Source organism: Struthio camelus, chromosome 1, assembly GCF_040807025.1.
Source record: "Struthio camelus isolate bStrCam1 chromosome 1, bStrCam1.hap1, whole genome shotgun sequence".
Classification (NCBI taxonomy): domain Eukaryota; kingdom Metazoa; phylum Chordata; class Aves; order Struthioniformes; family Struthionidae; genus Struthio; species Struthio camelus.
Window position 1 is genome coordinate 52,114,509 of NC_090942.1, and position 21,060 is coordinate 52,135,568.

At 40.0% G+C, this 21,060-nt stretch overlaps 1 protein-coding gene across 1 annotated transcript; it reads left to right on the forward strand.

The window, feature by feature from the left end:
* The first annotated feature begins 1,853 nt into the window (after window positions 1–1,853).
* On the forward strand, window positions 1,854–20,803 carry METAP2 (methionyl aminopeptidase 2). Its single transcript, XM_068938002.1, has 11 exons — window positions 1,854–2,197; window positions 3,037–3,138; window positions 6,522–6,587; window positions 6,934–7,036; window positions 13,399–13,560; window positions 15,295–15,476; window positions 15,566–15,660; window positions 15,747–15,843; window positions 16,337–16,440; window positions 18,823–18,938; window positions 20,014–20,803. Exons 1-11 carry the CDS (start codon window positions 2,017–2,019, stop codon window positions 20,264–20,266), a joined length of 1,461 nt encoding a protein of 486 aa, XP_068794103.1. The 5' UTR covers window positions 1,854–2,016; the 3' UTR covers window positions 20,267–20,803.
* The last annotated feature ends 257 nt before the right edge of the window (window positions 20,804–21,060 follow it).

The following is a 21,060-nucleotide window of genomic DNA, read 5'->3' on the forward strand; positions in this document are numbered from 1 at the left end:
CTGGCAACAGTACTGCTGAGATACCCCCGCAAACCCAGATGAAATCTGTTTGATCAGTACTAGTGTATTAGCTTTGCCTTTTGAAGCCTTGTGCTTGCTGTAGCAGGTCAGAAGGAGTGTGGAGGTGACTGTGTCCTGAGTCTGAGCTGAGGGGGAAGAACGGAAACAAGGAGCTGGACTCTGAGGCTGAGGGGCAGAATTCGTGCCTCAGTGAAGCATAAAGCATTACCAGTTCTCCTAAGCAAAGGCCTGGCTGCAAGGGAACCACAGCTGTGCTAGATAAGGCGCAACACTATGTACTACTATACTATAATACAAATATATCTACAGCAGGTGTTAAAACATACCAACAAGGAAAAAAAGATAATCATATTTTTAGCCAACACAGTTATACTAGTAGAAAGACTGTGAGAAGTGCAAGCCCAGTACAGTAATGTTAGGAATTAAGTTGATTTAACAAAACTAGTGAATGATGACGATACAGATATTGCTCCTTGGTTTTATAGCATCTTAAGTACCGGAGGAAATAGGATAAGGCAGTACCCTTTACTACGTTTTCCTATAGCAGAATTTTCCCTTTTTTGCTTCATGGGACTTTGAACAAGTTATTCTTTTCTTATATTATTTTCCTGCAGTACAAGTTCTCTCTCATTTGTTCAGTGTTCTTAAGCTGCAAAATCTTAACGTTCCTAAATGCTATACAACCTTTCACGGCAATTGTTCCTGTAGAGGATTGTTATGTTTTTAATAAAATTTTCCATTTTCTGTTGTATTTCCCCAAGAAGGTACTTGTCCACGAACACAGAATAACTTGCCGCTGTTGGCGCTCAGCCCACACTTCTGGAACCTTCCATCACAACAAACTACCAGCCTGTCATCTTTCTCCACTGACTCTCTCTGAATTAAAATTCAATTATGTGAAAATATTTTGTGTCACCCTAGCAGCTTGATTTGGAATCCTTGTGCATTACAACAGGACTAAAAGATGGGGCCGGGCCTTGCCTTTATACATTTTTCTTCCTTGCCTATACCACTAGGTAACCCCTTCCACTCAGAACATCGGTCCGGATCTCTCACAATCTTTAACGTACTTACCTCACAACTGCCCTGCAAAGTAAGGAAGTGCTGTTTCAGAGTGCTGTGGAGACACTCATACAAAAGTTATCGCCGTATTATAACGACTGGGGCACAAAGAAGTCCCAAATCCCGAGGCCCTGAGAAAAGAACAGAACTGAAGGTGGTGGGTGCACGCTAACAAGGAAACATCCTTTTCCTCCTTGTTTCTAGAGCAGGTGAAAAGCCAGCGGAAGGGAACGTTCACCCCATTTTTCACTTCTGGGAGGAACCATCTCCCAGAGGCACATCTAAGTCTGAACCGTCCCTGCGAGAAAGGCAAGGGCGATGCGGGATCGTAAACACAGCATGTCGGAGAACAACCGGGGGGCCAAAAAGGGCCCTCACCAGTATGCTCTCCCCACAAAAAGCACAGACCCATGTAAAACGGGACCCTGCCACAGCTCTGCGTATTGCCTGGGGACTAAAAATAGGAAGCTGGCGCTGTCTGGGCACGGATCTTCTGGTACAGACAAAGACGGGCGACCACGAAGGCATCGGCCAGCCCGGCCGTGCCCCGCGCCCGCCGCCAGCCGGGGGAGCGGGCGCTGCACCGCGCCTGCCGGGCCCAGAGACAGGCGGCGGGGCGGCCGCTGGACGAGCCAGCGCCACATCTGGGCCCGCCGCCGGCAGCGGGCGCGCCGGGCCGCCCTTCCCCCTCCACCCCCCGCTCCCGGCCGTTGGGCCCCGGCCGTTGGGCCCCGCCCCTCGCGGGCGGCGCGCGGGACGAGAGCAGCGGTAGGAGGTGCTTGCTACCCGGCGGAGTCCTCCAGCCTTCCCGGCGTGCCTCGCGCTCACCATAGAGTGAGGGCGGGCCGTGCCGCTCTCTCTCTCTCTCTCTCTCTCTTGCCCTCGCCCCGTCTCGCTCGCGCCGTGTGTCGGAGGCGGCGCGGCCGCGGCGACATGGCGGGCGCGGGGCCGGCGGGCAGCGCCGCCGCCGAGGCGGAGAAGCACCTCAACGGCGAGCTGCCGCCGGAGCCCGAGGACAGGGACGGCGCGGAGGGCGGCGCGGCGGGGCTGGGCGCGGACGAGGGCGCCAAGAAGAAGCGCAAGAAGAAGAAGAAGGGCAAAGCGGCCCCCGCGGGTAAGGGCCGGGGCCCTCGGCTGAGGGGCCGGGCCGGGCCTCGCCTCCTGCCGCCCCGGGGGGCTGCGGGGCCCTGCCGTGCGCCCTCGGGGTGGGGTGATGGGCGCCGCCGAGGCCGCTGTCCCGGCCCGTGGCGGCTGCGTGGGCTGAGGGGGGTCCCCGCAGCCAAGGGGCTCGGCGGTGGCGGTGGCTCGCCGCGGCCGGGAGGAAGCACCCGGCCTTCAGCACCGGGGAGGTCGGCGTGAGGGAAGAGCTCCCCGCTGCTGTGCGCGCAGGAAGGGGAGCCAGCCCGTCCGTCAGGCCCTCCCCTGCCCGGAGGGGGAACAGGCGTAAAACTGCTGCTTGAAAAGTCGTCGCGCATGAGGGAGGCCCTGTACCCCTCCCAGGTTCTCTGAGCAGGAGAGTCTGGAGCAAGTCTGGGCATATAGTGCAAAGGAGCTACAGCCTGGGCTTGGGTTTGTTTTAGCAAGCTAGCAGTTAGTGAGGATCATGCTCTATGTTTGTTAATTATCTGCTTCACACCCATATTATCTCGCTTGACCAGGCTGGTGTTAGGGTGAGCAGAGTTAGTTATGCTGGCAGAAAAAAGTGGTCAGAAGTGTTTGGATAATGTTACTTTTATATTGAAGTTTTAATAATGGCACCTGTCACTTTGGGCCCTATGGTTGTGCACTTGACACATCGGATTTGCTTGGGGGGGGGAAAATGCGCTCAGGTATCTTTTGGATGAGTTATAACACAATATTCTAACGCAATATTTCTATACAGAGTTGGGGGTTATTGTATACTAATATAGAGCTATACTTTTGTATGAAGTTGTATTTTAATTTTACAAACAGGACAAGAAACAGATAAAGAAATGGAAGGTGCCCTTGATGATGTAGCGAAACAGTTGGATAAACAAACACTGGAGGAGAAGGAAAGAGATGATGATGATGAAGGCAAGTGTAACTTATTTTTCTTCCCTTACCACTTCCAGTTTCAGTCTCTTCCCAGACTCCCATCTTAACATACATTATTATATGCATGTCGGAGGATTTTCTTTTTTTTTTCAGTTGTTTTAGGGAAGATGAGATGCCATGCTATACATCTTTTTTGGCAACAGTTCAGCCTTTTTCATTTTTAAATATATTTTAAAATATATTTTTATATGTGTGTGTGTGTGTATGTATAATATATATGCGTATATATGTGTGTATAATATATGTATCTATATAAAAACTGTGATAACAGCTTTGTTAAAGACTTCTTGTTTTCCTGTGGTCTTATTACTGCAGAGAAAGGTTTAGTTTGAGATAAGACAAGTTATAAATCATTCTCACTTGTGTTACCATTTGCAGTATAAGTGTACGTTCCAAATTATAATTCTTATTCTTGGCTTTGAACAAAAAATGCAGTGAAATTTGGGAGGAAGCGTTTCAATGTATATGCTGTCTTAATCTTTACTGGTGACTTGAAACGTGTTCCTCTGTGGTCCTGATTTTTCATTAAAGCTGAACTGAGGAGGGATTAACACACAAGCAAGGCATACACCTTGCCTGTTGCCGATGCTACATAACTGAAATTTTAAACGAGTACCTCGGAAACGTCTGATACTGAAATCCATGCTAGATGCATCTCTTGTGTAGAGATATCAGGTAAAAATGCTGTATTGTCTTTGTTTTGACAAGTGGTTCTTAATAAAAATGAACCTTTAGGAAAATACATTTTTCAAATTAGTCATTTAGTGCCTTTCTTATGAATTAGCATTTTAAGTTGCCTCAGCATCCTAAAATATTTATTTTCATTCTCCTCAGAAAACTTTTTAGCAGGCTATTGCTGCAATTCATCATTCCAGAATATAATAAATTAGATATAGAAATAAAAAAAAAATCTGAAATGAACAAGAGTGTTGGCATATGTAAAATTATAAATAAACTGATCTTTGAACACTTAGATTCTAAGTATAGTATCGAGTTTTATGCAATTACTATTCCTAGAACTATATTCTGATGGATTATTCTGATGCTATATTTCAGGTTATGGAGTTGAAAGGTAGTTACATTAATAAAATGTATGCTTTGCCCTGTTTGCAACTAAGCCAGGAAGCCTTGGGGAGGATAGTAAAATTCCTTGTACTGAAAAGAATTATTTGAAAATGATTAAAATAGTTGTAATTCCATCTCAGGAGAAGTAATTTCTTCATCTATGAAGTACCATGTTCTCATATGCTTTTTACAGTGTAAGTATTAGCAGTTATTTAAAAAAAAAAAATTGAAAATTTAAAGTGCTGTTATCTCTGAAATATAATCTTATTTTCCACATTTGACTTGAATATATTTTCAGAAAAAGGACAATGTTTTTGCAGAAGAAAAATTGCTCTCATATTTTTTTGAAAACTACTGTGTGTTTTTGCCTGCACTAATTTTCGCCTCTTGCCATCTATGTACCCTGCCCCTGACAAGCCCGCTAACTGATTAGTCTCAGAAATAACACTGTATGCCTTTTGAAAGATGGGAAAGATTAGGAAGTGCTCTTCAGGTTTCCACCCCACCGTTAAAATGTGCTGATAAGTAACATTTATGTATGAAATTAGGTACAGTTATTAAATAGCTATACCGAAATGGCATACGGACAGGCTTCCGTTTTGCAAAGACCTAAGGTTGTTTTTCTTGTGAACATTTTTTTTTTTAGTGTCAGCTAGGCAACCTGAAGACGAGTGGGGTGTTAGTCACATGCAGTAGTTATGTTTCTGGCAGCACAGTTGGTCTGCAGCAGTCTCCAAGGACGTGAAAGCATAGGCCCAGTTAGTTTGGCTTGCTAATTGGCAGATTCACGTGCAGTGACGTGTGAAAAAGCCATGATAAGCAAATAGCAACAGACAAATTTAAGAAACATTGTTGGCTTTTGCAGTTTAGGCCTCAGGTTCTAAAAATATCCATACATCACTTGGTGAATGAACTGGAGTTATATCTAATGTATTTCTTGATGATTGGTTGGAAGCACAGTTCAAGGTCAAGAGAAATGTGGTAAGGGTACCATGTTATAAAGAAATACACATGTGCTGTTTAGTGTTAATCAGCTGCCTGGTAAACGTGTAGAAGAAGAATCTGATAGTCTGGACTGAACTGCAGTTACAAAACACAATTACAATTTTTTTAATACAGATTTCAAAATGAGATACTTAATATTGATAGGAGCTTGAGGGCTACACTACTGTATTTTGCCCCAATAGCAGGATTACAGCAGTTGCTACCTTACAAAATTCACATGACCTTGACTATCATTAAAGGCTTGAAAATGTAGTGTCAGGAACAGCTGGACAATTTTTTAATAAATGAACAAATACAGGATTCTGTGTAAATGCATTCAAAACAGCAGTGCTTTGCCTTGATTGATTCTGGAAGTTATTACAGTTTTACTGTTTGCTTTAAATAATTTCAATGTTATAAGTGCAGTTGGCTAGTGTATATACCCATTTTGAAATTAACTTGTGGTTAGTTCCAGAAGGTGCAGTTAGATAGTATCACATTAAGATAAATAGTTTGTGTAAGAGATAAATAAGCATTAGATGTAGCCAAGCATAAAGTCCACAGGGATATTGTTATCTCTGAAATGCGACTGCGGTGTGGTTTGGCTGATTCTTGTTGCTTGTATACTGTGTTTTGCAGTGGTACATGCCATAGACACTGTTTTCATCCAGCGCTGGTTGTGACTTTTCCTATGTTTCCAGGTATAGCTCCATTCTGAGCCGACTGCTGTCATCTGTAGTTGCTATTGGACTTGTTTTGCTTTGTTTTGTTTTTCTCTTTCCAGATGAGTGTTAAGTTTTCTTTAGCTAAGGCATAAGGAGATTGATATGAAGCATGAGTTCCTAGCTTTTTGTTAGCTGTTGTATCTAATAGTTTCACCCTTATGCTCCCCAACTTCTAGCTGGATGACTTGAGAATAGAGGATATGAAGTAGGACTTACTGAAAACTCTTTCTCCAAGCTTCTTTTTTTCTGGTTGCTGATATGTTTGAAGTCATTAGCATTAAGGAAGCAATTGGAAAGACAGTCTAGTAGCAGTGCTTTAGGAAGTATTTTCTTATGTCTGTATCTGGTCTGGGAAGGATCTTGAAAATGCTAGTGGCTTGGTGGCAGTTTCTAGCTGTCTTTTTTTTTTTATCCATTTCTTTTTACGCGTGTATCTGGGAGCTCACAATAAATCTGTAAATTATTGCATTCACTTCTTCCGAAATGAAAGAAGAAGTGCTCAGTCCAGATAGTTTTGCATCTCATCCAAAATTATTTTGTTCATTGTGGCTATTTTATGTTCATCTGAGCACTTTTTTTTTCCTGTAGATGGAGAGGGTGAAGGAGATGGAGCAACAGGGAAAAAAAAGAAGAAGAAGAAAAAGAAGAAAGGACGTAAGTATCAAGCACAAAAAGAAAGATAGACTTTGCTTGAGTTTTCAGTTAAACCTATCTAAGTGCTGTTGCTGGCAGTTGAAACAAACTTTGGGATGCAGTTTAGGTTCTCAGGCCAAGTCTGGATGAATTTTCTTCTTTCTGGTATCCCTGAGTGCCAGCTTAAATGTTGACCAAATGAAGTCATTTGAGGGCATCATGATGTGGTGTCTTCTGGGTAAAAGCCCAAATCCTAGTAAGGCGATCTTAAATAGGTTTTATTGTTTAATTTGTCTTACAGTTGAAAAGAGGTACTTAACATTTCCAATGTATGATTTGTGAAACTTTCTTAAATTATACTCAACAGCAAAGGTCCAGACAGATCCACCTTCTATTCCAATATGTGATCTGTATCCCAGCAACATATTCCCAAAGGGTGAAGAATGTGAATATCCATCAACACAGGATGGGTAAGTATTTTAAGCGTAAAAAATAAATACTGTCATCTGAAAGTGCTGAGTTGCGAAGCGTTAATGTACAACTAAACGGATAAAGTGATTTGTAATGCAATTTTTTTACTGCATTATCTAACAACTAAAAGTCTTTAGGCCAGAAATTTAAGGTGTGGGCTATCTGAGCAGAATTGCCCTGAGACAGGGAACCTTGGGACCAAGGGACCAATGTGGCATTAACAGATTGTAAGAAAAATTTTGAGCCTTCACACAGTTCCAATTTATAAAACTTAGAGGAGAGACTATTATACAGCAGTTTTGGGGGAGGTTTTCTCACGTGGTCTCCCAGACATAAATTCATATTTTAGTAAACTGTGCAGTTTGCTTACTTGCAGAGTCCAAAATACTAACTACAGTGTGGAAGTATGTTCTCTACTGCTTTTCTTTCTAGTATATTAACTGTTGTCACAAATAACAAAGGTTTGGGGTGAAAGTTTGTGAACACTCAAACGGATTGTTTTGCAACAGACATTCGAAGAGTACAGGGTAGAAAGGGATTTAATCGTAAAATAGCTTTCTAGTATATCTCCAGTATGATAGTTGAGCCATGTTTGCATCTCCTGGTGGTTTTTTTTTTTTTCCCTTATTGAAGAAGTAAAATGTACCCGGAGGGAAGAGAAGTTGTGCAGAGAGGCTTAGGTGGCAACTGCGGAGTGTGGCAATTATGGTGTGTGAATAAATCTATTGTTAACTAATTGAGAACATGGCTAAGTTTGTTGAAAGAAATGTTTACTAAGTAATTCTCCCAACTCGGGGGGATGTGGGAGAAGCAAATAATAAAATTCACCGTTGGCCAATACATAATGACGTGCCAGGTTGTAAACTGCCAGGAGAATAGTTCTATAGTCTTAGAACTAATTAAGTTGGAACAAACAAATTTATATTTTAATAACCTTACACAAAAACAAAATTGATGATGTTCTGTGTAAGTCAGTACCGTTGAAGGAAACTTGTTGCTGCGATTTGAGCCAGTTAAAAGGCAAGACCCTGCACCTGCCTGTTAGCCTCTTTTTTGTTTGTTTGTTTGTTTTTCTCTTTCACCATTAGGTAAACTTGTGGGGTATGTTTTGTGATTATTTGATATAAACAGAACAGAAGTGATATGTTCCAGATCATGATAAAGAACTAAAACAAAGATAATAGAATATTCCTGTGTAGAAAGCATCCAGATCGTCTATGTCTAAACTTGTAGGTGGATGTCTACAGGAAGCTGGAGACTAACACCTTTCCTCACTGAATTTTGTAGAGGCAGGTCAGTCTCGGAGTATGAGAGGTTAATGAAAAAGCCTAAGTGGTATATTGTGCACTTTGCTTCTCTTTGTTTTTATGATCATACAGATAGGATGACTAAAACTATCTTTTACAATTCTTAGTGATATGTGAATACTGTGCAGTTTTACTAAACAAGCAGCAGTTTCTAGTAGCCTGCCAGAACAGAGATCTGCATTCTGCATCCCGTTTTCACAGGTTACTATTTCATTATGTGTTTTGTTAGGAACTAGAATATGCCAACTGAACTTGAAGAGTTTTTTTTCCCTGTATATAGGAAGTGTTATGAAAGGCCTTTTTTGACTTGACTGGGGGGGAAAAAATCAGCATGAATTACATGAAAATTTGAATGAAAAGACCCAGTATGATTCTAAAAATTTCCCAGGAAGTTTTGAATCAAAACTCAGATAGCTTCAACCAAAGGAAAAAAAGTAGAAAATACTTATTTTGGTAAGCATTGTTTATTTTTCAAGAAGTGTTTTTTTCCAGGATCAAATTATTTTGAACTTTTCCTGGTTGTATAAAGCCAGGGCCTATTTCTGATAGAATGTGAGCAACGTAGTTAAGAGTTCAGTACATCTTATAAAATATGTTCAGATGTTCACAGATAATACAATTTCACTGTTATGAGATTATTATTTTTTTGTGTGTGGAGGTCGTCTTTTTTCTTTTTAACGACTCCAGTTTGATCACGATACATGTTCCTATTCATTTATAAATGACTGCCTTGTTTGCATGTACAATATTAATATGTTAATGATAGGACTTTCACAAGGTACTCTTGAAGGGCTGATCCAGTAAAGACTTTCATGCTTAGGAACTAAGTGTTTGCCTATACATGTGTATGCCACATTCAGAATGATATGGTTTAAGCAATCCAGGAAATATATTACAAACATGTCATCCATAATTTATTAACAAACGACATATACAATTTTTACACCTCTGTTATGCAGCCAGCTATTGAAGTTTAAATGTTTTACTCTGGTTTTACTACTATTTATTTTAAATAAGCTTTTCTAAGTGGTTTTAAGTGGGGCGTCTTTTCAGTACCAAGAATATTCTGTAATGGGAGAATTCTTCTGAGGAACGTAAAATAATTTCTTTTCATAATTCCCTTAAAGTAAATCACAGAATCACAGAATGGCTAAGGTTGGAAGAGACCTCTGGAGATCATCTAGTCCATCCTCCCTGCTCAAGCAGGGTCATCTAGAGCACATTGCCCAGGATCGTGTCCAGGCAGGTTTTGAATACCTCCAGAGGAGGAGACTCCACAACCTCTCTGGGCAACCTGTGCCGGTGCTCTGTCACCCTCACAGTCAAGAAGTTTTCCTTAGACTCAAATGGAACTGCCTGTGTTTCAGTTTCTGCCCATTGTCTCTTGTCCTGTTGCTGGGCACCACTGAGAAGAGACCGGCTTCATCCTCTCAACACCCTCCCTTCAGATACTCATACACATTGATGAGATCCCCTCTCAGTCTTCTCTTCTCCAGGCTCAACAGGCCCAGCTCTCTCAGCCTTTCTTCAGAGGAGAGATGCTCCAGTCCCCTCATCATCTCAGTAGCCCTCCGCTGGACTCTCTCCAGGAGTGCCATGTCTCTCTTGGACTGGGGAGCCCAGAGTTGGGCGCGGTACTCCAGGGGAGGCCTCCCCAGGGCTGAGGAGAGGGGCAGGATCACCTCCCTCCATCTGCTGGCAACACTCTGCCTAATGCAGCCCAGGATCCCCTTGGCCTTCCTGGACACAAGGGCACATTGCTGGCTCATGCTCAGCTTGCTGTCCACCAGGACTCCCAGGTCCTTCTCTGCAGAGCTGCTTTCCAGCAGGTCAGTCCTCAGCCTGTCCTGGTGAATGGGGTTATTCCTCCCCAGGTGCAGGACCCTGCACTTGTTTATGTTGAACTTCAGGAGGTTCCTCTCCACCCAACTCTCCGGCCTGTCCAGGTCCCTCTGAATGGCAGCACAGTCTTCTGGTGTGTCAGCCACTCCTCCTAGTTTATCATCAGCAAACTTGCTGAGGGTGCCCTCTGTCCCTTCCTCCAGGTCACTGATGAATACATTGAACAAGACTGGACTAAGTATTGACCCCTGGGGGACACCGCTAGCTCCAGGCCTCCAACTAGACTCTGCGCCACTGACCACAGCCCTCTGAGCTCTGCCTTCCAGCCAGTTCTCAATACACCTCACTCTCCACTCATCCAACCCACACTTGCTGAGTTTACCTAGGAGGATGTGATGGGAGACTGTGTCAAAAGCCTTGCTGAAGTCCAGGGAGACAACATCCACTGCTCTGCCCTCATCTACCCAGCCAGTCATTCCATCAGAGAAGGCTATCAGATTGGTCAAGCATGATTTCCCTTTGGTGGATCTGTGCTGACTACTCCTGATCACCTTCTTGTCCTCCATCATCAGTTGTTCCATCACCTTTCCAGGGATGGAGGTGAGGCTGACGGGCCTGTAGTTTTCTGGCTCCTCCTTCTTGCCCTTTTTGAAGACGGGGGTGACATTGGCTTTCTTCCAGTCCTCAGGCACCTCTCCTGATCTCCAGGACCTTTCCAAGATGATGGAGAGTGGCCTAGCGATAGCATCTGCCAGCTCCCTCAGTGCATCCCATCGGGGCCCATGGATTTGTGGATGTCAAGTTTGCCCAAATGATCTCTAACTCAATCCTCCTCAACCAAGGGAAAGTCCATATGCTTAGTTTTGTTCATACTTTTTTATTTAAATATTAAAATGCATAAGCAGCTTCTTAAGTGAGTAGTTGACATGTGTCAGAATATTTCCTATTCTGAATAATACTTTCATTTTATATGTTGATGAAACATTCTTCTCTTACACTTCTGTTTTTCTCTTCTATTCTTAACTCTGTCACATGCTCTTTAAAGTTACCTCTCATGAATCTAGAATTGTGTTTTGTGTGGGAAGTAGAAGTAAAACTGGTTTCATTCAGTTTTACAGTGAAAAATAGCAAATCAGTATTTATATAGACAACAGACTTACAGCTTTTTAATCTTAGGTATTTAGTTCTGTCTGAAGGCTTGCATTCTTGTTAAAGATATCTGAATTTGAAATGACTCCACATGGAGGGCAGAAAGTCTATAAGCAATATTTCATTATATGATTATTTTGGTAAAGCTGGCTTAAATTCTTGCCCCACATTACTGACTTTTTGTTTCTGCCTCTGTGTTGTTATGTGAGTTAAAATAATCTGGGGGAATTCTTATCTAGGATTTTTTCTTTGGATCACGAAAATCCAGGTTACAGCACAATCCTATAGAGATGTAGCAGCCCAAATTAGGGGCTGTGGATTGTAAAGGTGGGAACAATGGCTTGGAGCAAGAGGTGAAATTCTTATGCTGGCTTGCATGGAAGCTAGCACAGGAGGAAACTATGTCCTCAGGAAGGCTTGTTACCTACCCGTGTACCTGTTAGGGGCATTGGTGTTTGGGCTTAGACCAGTGTCTGTTCACTTGATTTTCATATCTCCTGGAGTGCTTAAGCTCAAGCAGAATTTCTTGTGGCCTCTTTTCCTGAGCTCCTGGACAGCAGTGGTACAACTTTAGCAGCAAACAGCTTTGGGTCTGATGCAATACTTTTTTAAGTGTAGAAGGTCTCTATTTTGCCCCTGTGTTCTCTCTATAGTGGGAATATACACTGAGAATACAGTACGATGGAGCTAGGACAGCTCCCTGCCTGCTTGCTGGAGCTTGCAGTTAAATCTCTCATTGATGTCAGAGCAGCTGCCCAGACTCTCCCTGCAGCTCTTGCTACTGCTGGAAGGTGTTACCAGCTGGAATCCAGAGCAGTCTGAAAGAGCCCTTGAGTCTTCCTCCTCCATGTTTCTGCGATATGCCTTTTCTACATAGTTGTACCATGGCTACCATGCTGAAAGTAGCCCAGTTTCGCAGTGCAGCAAGCAGACTCGGGTGTTGCAGCAGCCTCTTGCTTTCTTGGCACAATTCACGAGTGTTGAGGCAAATTCTAGGAATTTGAATAGTATGTGTGATGTTTGCTCACAGAGCAAGAAAACTTCTCAGAAAACTAACTGTGGAGCTTTTTCTCTTTGTGCTGCTCTTTATTTGAAAAGGAGGAAGAAGTTCAAGGGACACAAGCGGAAAGGTCTCAACATACTTGGATCCTATGGTCATTCTAAGAAAAATGTTATGGAAGAGCTTGTTATCCTTTATCTTCTCAAGTCTCTTAGGAATGCAGGTCTCTTAACACTATATAAATATTCCGTTCAAAATAAGTTCGGAAAACGTGCAGGGCATGTTCTCTGCTCACTCTCACACCTGTTCTTGGCTGTGAAGGAACCTCTTAGAGCAGAGTGATTACATGAAAGAGGTGACTGCGTTTCTATCTTTCAAAAACTTGTCCTTCAACTTGTTATATTCTGTTGCTAGCTTGGAATCAGCCCACTTACACGAAGATGAAAGTTAATTTCGAAGTTCAGAAACATGAGACCAAGTTACAACATACTTCAGCATCTTCAGTCTGTCTTGTCCCCTGTCCTTTTCCTTTGGTCACCTATCTACAGGATAGGGATCTGCAGATTTGTACTGGTTTGTTTTGCACAGCATGCACAGAGCTCTTTGAATTATCACTACAATTTTTTGTGTCATTACAGGGCCACCAGCTTTGCCATTCAAAGTGTATATCTACTTTTTAGTTATATGAGTGGTTTTTTTTAAGTTAAGTTTGGACAGTTGATAGAGTGCTTTAAGGTATGTATTTTCTTGGAACCTTACTTCTGTGGTTTTTGCATAATGAAAGAATATTCAAAATTAATCTTATATTTAGTTGTCTATTCAAAACTATTCTTATATCTATGCTATGACCCTATCAAAGAGCCAAAATAACAATCTGTTCTCCTGGAACAGATGTTAACTCACTATCCAGCAAATATAGAAAGAATGTGAATGAAATAACAACTATGACACTTGTTAAGAAGCTATGCACTGCATTAGCACCTGCATTAACACTGCAGGTGTTGTAATGACTAATGTAGGTAAAGTTATAATAACTTTTCGTAACGCTCTATTTATTTTAAAGACGGACTGCTGCTTGGAGAACAACTAGTGAAGAAAAGAAAGCACTAGATCAAGCCAGTGAGGAAATCTGGAATGATTTTCGGGAAGCTGCAGAGGCACATAGACAAGTGAGAAAATACGTTATGAGCTGGATAAAGCCTGGAATGACAATGATAGAAATCTGGTGAGGACGCTGGTCTTCTCGAAGACCTCTGTTATAAATTTTTATTTTTTCTTCAGAGGGAATCTCAATTGTGTGTGCTTAATTGTCTATATCATGAGTTTTATGGAGGTTTTGGTTTGAAGCACTCAACCAGTATCTTCGATTAATCCCTTTTAGTTTCCTTTGTTAACATATTATTAGCTTATGCAGCTTTACAGGGCCTGGGATCATACTGCATTTCAAACTCAGCTTTCAGTTATGTTAGGTAGATGGGCTTGATTTTTACTGTTCTGTGTCTCTGCTGCTCTTGTACGTAAGTTCCCCAGTGAGGCCGAGAGAAGCAGCAAGAGCAGTCATAAAAAACGTCTCAACCTTTGCCAGAATTGTCAGTGAAGTATTATGTGGATGAGCAGTGCAGGTGCAGCCTGATGCTGGGTGTGGGGGAAGAGGCGTACAGACTGCATGGGGACACACTCAGTCCAAGATGGGAGGATTTTATCTATATTTTGTCCCTCACTGTCTGATGTTTCTGGGGAAACCCAAAAACATTTCTTTGTGTTATTCTTAATAGATCATAAAAAACGGAACAAGTTGGTTAATATAAACATTGACTTGGTAAAAGCCTAAAGAGAATAATTAGCCTAAACTTTTATTGACTCTTCCTACTTCTTTTTCCATCCTTCAGTTTATCTGGAATTAATGTCTACTGCCCAGGTATGCACAGATCCAGGACGATTTAATTTCCAAAATCGGCTGCTTTCAGCCTGATGTGAATAAGGACTGTGCTGACAAGAGTAGGATAGGAAGAAGGCTAATCAGAGCTGGGTTTGAGAATAGCTATGTGAGAGCAATGGACAGAAATAATATGCCATCAGGGAAGGTGGAAGACAGCTGTCTTTGTAATCATTAGACTGGCTGAAACAAATCTGTCATGTTAAATTCTACTGCTTGACTACTTTAATTATAAGCTGTAATTTTCTCAAAACATGACTTTTCTTCCTAGAATACTTCAGGCTATGGGGACTTGCCATATAAAGTAAGCTTTTATTTTTCCAGACTACTCTGAGTGAATAGCTTTGTTAAATGAAATCGGAGTATCTTGCACTGATTTGAGTTGCAGTTTAGAACATTTACTGTGACTAAATATAGGTATATGGACTAGTGTTCTTATACCTGTAGCTTTCCAGTGGTTAAAAGCTTAAAAGTAGAGAAAACCTAAGGACAAATGCTAGTCTCATAAGGTTTTATTTTATCCTAGCTACTGCTTAAAATAAATAAATTTAAAAAAAAAGATTATTTTACTTATTTTAATTGGACATTTTTTGGATGAATGCGGGGACTTTACTGTCACGTTCCTAATGGTTACTAGACCATAACCTAAATTAAATGCCCTATTTTTTTCCCCCTAAACTTTAATTGTGCAACCTCTGTTTCTCTTGTAGAACAGATTAAATAAATGTACTTTGGAAGGGAAGAATACTTTAAATTTAGATAAAAAGACTGGTGCTCTTTTTTGCCTGAGGAAAAAGTAAAAGAAATAACACAGAAAGCTAAAGATCACTATCTTGTGCTTATTTTTTCCAGTTTAGCATCTCCTTCTAGTTAGTATACAAATACTTTAGGTTTCAAAATAAAACATTTGCTTGACTATTTTTCTGAGTTTTTGTTCTTGCATTAATTTATTTGAAGTCGTCATAAAACATATTAAGGATAACTGTTTTTTTTTTTTTTCTCCCTCTCCCTCCTGCCCTGTAGTGAAAAACTAGAAGACTGCTCGCGTAAGCTGATAAAGGAAAATGGTTTAAACGCAGGTCTTGCATTTCCTACTGGGTGTTCTCTGAATAATTGTGCTGCCCACTACACTCCCAATGCTGGAGATCCAACAGTGCTGCAGTATGATGACATTTGCAAAATAGATTTTGGGACACATATTAGTGGTTAGTTTTTACCTATGAATTAAACTTTTTTTTTTTAAACATCCTTCAGTGTAGAGACTGTGAAGCTCATTAACTTCTACTGATTTCAGGTCGTATTATTGACTGTGCTTTTACAGTCACGTTCAATCCAAAATATGACAGACTATTACAAGCGGTAAAGGATGCCACTAATACTGGAATAAAGGTATGGTCGTTATACAAGTTACCAACCAAGTCTTTTAAAATAAGTTTTGCAATTATTTTCCATTTATATTTTCACCTTATTTTCAGTGTGCTGGAATAGATGTACGTCTCTGCGATGTTGGGGAGGCCATCCAAGAAGTTATGGAGTCTTATGAGGTTGAAATTGATGGCAAAACATATCAAGGCAAGTTCTTTTCTTTATGTGAGGATAGCTATTCTCAGAGTATATATGTTTGTACAAATATTGATTTATTTGTATTGTATCGAAAAGACCTTTGTACTAGAAGCATGGTATGAGTAACTTGGTTAAGTGTTTCTGCTTGGTTTGCTGTACTCCGGAGACACGTTCTTCTCAGCTTATCCTTGCAAATATTCTAAGTATTGTATCTTTAACAGACAAGATGAGAGCTGAACAACTGTTCTTAAAATACACAAATAAAGAGATGTTTTCTCTTTATTATTAACTCTTCCTATTAGTGAAATTGTTAGTCTTGAATAATGAAGCTGTGAAAATGTGAAATTAACTTGTATGTTCGCTAGAATTTGTAAGAGGGCTATTTAGCCCCTCTGCAATACGATGAGTCACTGTTGTACTTTTAGTATGGGCCAATAGAACAATTTGCATTGAAGGGTTTAACGTTTGTTAGGCAATTACCTGTAATGTTTTTCTTCAAAAGTGAAACCAATTCGCAATCTCAATGGACACTCAATTGGGCCATACAGGATACATGCTGGAAAAACAGTGCCCATTGTGAAAGGAGGAGAAGCAACAAGAATGGAGGTAAGAAGAGTTCTTAAATCTTTCAGTTAACAGTTTCCCCAGATGTCACTGCAAGAATATTTCCTCGTGTATTTTCCTTGTGTAGTCCTTGTGTGCTATTTGTGATCCTGGTGAACAGTAACACTAGAGGACAACCTTGCTATACTTTGTAGTGCCCCTGTTAAAGAGTGATTACTTTTGAGACTTTTCCATCTCAGTAGCTCAAGGCTTCTCCATCTGGTATCTAACCCTCTGAAACGGGGGTGTTGAAATTCCACTATAAAAACCTTGAAATCTGAATTGCATTAGTGGTGCTTAAGGAAACTCCTTGCATATTCACTTTTGAATATGTAAACGTTACTTAAAGCGTTGGAATGTTACACCTAGGAATGGAGAAAAGGACAGGAATTCAGATTTCAGGGTGAACTTGAGAGCCTGCAGGAGCTACCAAAGATGTTTAGACTTGCCACTCATTCACACTTTTCATGTCTCTTTGTTCTGTACTTAAAGACCAAATAACAGTTTGCTCTCATTCAAGTAATTGTTGGGAGATGTTTCTGTAGCATTGTAGCTATGGGTGACGTTTTGCAAGTACAGTTAGGTATCATCTTTTCCTTGAAAGGCTTCCAGTGCAGTTTTTCTTTCTAGTTGCAAAAATATTGAGCATATTTCTAGTTAGTGTGAGAGGCTAGATGAAAGATATCATTTGAATAGTATTTTGGAGCAGAGGAAGAGAAATTACTGTGCATGATGAGGGAAATTGTGCCAGTCAGAAAGGCAGCGTTAAAATACGTAACCTCAGATTTATTGAGTTACCATTTTGATGTAGGCTTGGATTCTAACAAGGTAAGAAGGTTTATTTAGAAGATTGTTAATGGGATAAGAAGCTTTTAACTTAATTTTAAGCCTAGTTCAACAACGGTCACTAGTAAGCTTATCATAGTAAGCAAAACTTTTAAGAGCTGAATAGGAGCAGGAAGGGACTGGGCAGGACTGATTTATTGAAATAAGCTCAGTCCCATCTCCCCAAAGTTATATCATAGTTGTTGATCACCTCGTTAATGATGGGAGCAAAAAGAGGAAGCTGTGACTGTCCTCTTCTCTCTAGGAGTGTGTAGAAAGGATTAGAGAGTATTAGGAAAGCAAGGAGGAAAAAGCTTGTTGTGACCTTCTTGCTTTAGCTTTGTGAGTGGCTAAGTCTTGTACATCGTCTATCATCAATACATTATTAGTATAAAACTTAAATATTCTCTAAACAAATTTAAGTTAAAGATTTCAGAGCTTTGAGATTGTTTTTAATTGACTGTCTAGGCACTGGGGAGAAGACTTTTTTTAAATTTATTTAACTTCTGTGAGTTACTTAGGACACAATCTTACATCATTAGAGACAGTTTTGCCTATGAAAAATGTGGAGCGCTGCCAGACTCTTACGGTACTGTTGTAATTATAGTATCAGAATACAGTCTAGTGAATTTTTGTGACAGAAGAATATAGCCTCTGACAATCTTTATTCTGAATGAGTGAGTGTGAAATGAATCTTTTGGTGACTCTTTGTTTAATGAAATCAGTTGAGAATTCAGGGACATCTTTAAGAATTAGTCTTGAATTTTAAGCCTATGTTACTGTTTTACATATGGATTCTTATTTTGGGGTTGTGGCTTTCCAAGCTGCCTGATAAACTGAAAGGTGCAACTCCAGTTGTCTGTTAATGTTTGATACCTTGTCCTGTTAAGCTCCTTTCACAGTCCTGCCATTAAGGATATGTGAATGCACTTGGCAGAAATGAGATTATATAATGGCATTTCAATACGCTTTTGGCTAGAATTTTGATAATGCCCTTGCAGATATATATCACCTTCATTTCTTGAAGAAATTCATCTTGTGGAGTGGAAATGAGCAGGTTAAGGTTTTATACTAGCAACTGTTGCCAGAAAATTCTTGCAGAAATTGAGCAGAAAGTGCTTCAGTGCAGTAAGTCTTTGTAATCAACATCTATTTGCTATGTCTAAATTACACATTTCCTAGGACTTTTATCTGACTAGCACAGAGTTATTTCCAGTTAAGCAAATATTTTGAAGCAGAATGTAGTTTCTTAGCTGTGTTACATATTCTTTGTCAGTACTTTAACTACAGTGACTTTGATAAATTGTGTGTAGAAACATACTGATGTTTATGGCTTGAAACAAACAAAGCAGTATTAATAGCTGATTATTTCAAGATCACTGTAACTTTCCTACTATGTGAAAATGCTATATTGTATTTTTCTCTACATTGATTTGGTGGTTGAATCTATTCACATTTAATTTCTTATATTCATAAGTTAGTATACTGAGATCGTTATATCAGAACAGCAAAATGTCACTTATTTTCATATTGTAACTTTTTTTTTTTTTTTTTTTTTAGGAAGGTGAAGTATATGCTATAGAAACGTTTGGTAGCACAGGAAAGGGTGTTGTTCATGATGATATGGAGTGTTCTCATTATATGAAGAACTTTGATGTTGGGCATGTTCCAATAAGGTTGGATTTTGCTGTTGCTCGTATATTGCACTAGAGTTGTCACCCTCTTAGGGTTCAGATTTGGTACGGCACGGATTCTGTGCTAATTTTAAGGCTGTCAGAGGACTCATAAACGGTCCTCTGGCAGTAATGTTCTTGTTATAAAATAACAAGACACTCCAAAACAAGCATCTGTGTACTGTGCTCTAATTTTAAATGTGGAATAACACAGAATATTGCAAAGAGTATGGAAACGGAGTATAAACATGATGATGCCTTCACAAATCTAAAGTAGTTTTAAAAATTTCCTATCATTAATAAGTTTTGCAATAGTTATATTAATAATATCTAGATGATGTTGGTGTATTATTATATATTAAATGTATAAATAAAAAGCCCTTTATCAACATCTCTATTGAAGATTGTGGCACACAAGCATATCATATTCTGGAAAAAGTCCTATTAAACTATTCAGGTCATTTGTTTTGTTCAGATATTTTGTGGTTTATAAGTCCTTGGTGCAGTGTATTACTATAAAATAAAATGACTCTTAATGTTTAGTTTCTGTTGAGATTGTGTAATAGTACTTCAAGAATGCAGCATATTTTTGGAACTGAAGGCTATTGGGGTTAGAAATATAAATGGACTTCAAAAGTAAAACTTTGAATTTTTGACTACCAAGCTTACTCTTGAATAAGGTTAGATTATTAACCACTTTGGATCAGGGGAAGTTCTGTTTTTCTCTATAAAATGAGATTTAAGATAATTATTCTTTTAGTTTTGCTTGGGAAGTTAGGAGGGGATATATTCACAACTTAGCTTTCTTCTGTTTGGAAAGGTTGGCTGCTGTGTTTGGCAGCATTCAGAGTTGTTTTGAAGGGTATCTTTCTGCAGTGGGGAAGGTATACTTTCGTTTGTGAACACACCTCTGACTGATGCAGAAAGACATCCCAAGACTGTACCTTGGCTGTACCTTAAAATACCTTGAAATTTAAAACTTTTCTTAATTGGTGGGGGGGGGGTGGAGTTCTGTAGTGAATAGTTGGTTGCGATACCTCTGCTGTCAGTCAGATATTTTCCTCTTTTTCCTCCTCAGGCTTCCAAGAGCAAAACACTTGCTAAATGTTATCAATGAAAACTTTGGTACTCTTGCCTTCTGCCGCAGATGGCTAGATCGCCTGGGAGAGAGTAAATACCTAATGGCGTTGAAGAACCTGTGTGACTTGGGTATAGTGGATCCATATCCTCCCTTATGCGACATTAAAGGCTCATACACAGCGCAGTTTGAGCATACTATACTGTTGCGCCCAACGTGCAAAGAAGTTGTCAGCAGAGGAGATGACTACTAAACTCAAAGCCACCTCAGCACCTTTATACTTAGGCTTTGTTGGAACGTACTATACCAGAATTAATTTGCAACATATTGTCTGTTTTAACAGTGGACTGATGTAATACTTTCCGTATTTGGAAAGGAAGGAATTTAATCAAAGGCAAGTCTTCTAATGTAACTAACCAAGGAAAAAGCTTTCAGGCCTTTAGAAATATTTCAAAAGTTACTTATTTTTTCTGTTCAGGGAAATATGTGCTATAAAGCTCAATTTTTAGTTTGGAATGAGTTATACATTTTGTTTGGAACATTTATGATAAAAGATGCTTTTCAAATATTTATATTACCATATTCCTACTTGAATGCTTCAAATGACTACACCTGATTTCTGCGCCTAAGTCCTCTATGATATTGCCTTTTAAACTTCCTGGAATCCGTTTTGTAAAAAAATAAAGACAAATTTTCAGATCTAAAATATATATACTTTTTAGAAGTCTGGTTATGATTCTGGTCAGGATTCTGCTGGGAAACTGCTCTATTAAATATTTTACAAACTTGACTTGCCATTTCTTGTCTTGAAACTGAAATTGTCTTACCTCAATGTGAAATTTGACGTTTTATTGCTTATTTAAATAGTATTCTCTGTGCTGTGCTGGGGGTACAGGGCAAGAAGTCATCCACTCTTGGGAAGATAGAATGTAACAACCTCAGTAGCAGTGTGTGGTGTGATTTGGTTCTGAATGTGTCAGTCTTTAGTTTTGACTTACCATGTATTAAAATACGTCAAGTGCGTTTTGATGGACTCTGTTGCTGTTA

Bases quoted from the DNA above. Each gene is read 5' to 3' on its own strand.
- METAP2 (XM_068938002.1), top strand. From the start codon at position 2,017: ATGGCGGGCGCGGGGCCGGCGGGCAGCGCCGCCGCCGAGGCGGAGAAG. The intron at 7,037-13,398 runs GTAAGTATTTTA...TTTATTTTAAAG, and splicing joins TATCCATCAACACAGGATGG to ACGGACTGCTGCTTGGAGAA. The intron at 15,661-15,746 runs GTATGGTCGTTA...CCTTATTTTCAG, and splicing joins CCACTAATACTGGAATAAAG to TGTGCTGGAATAGATGTACG.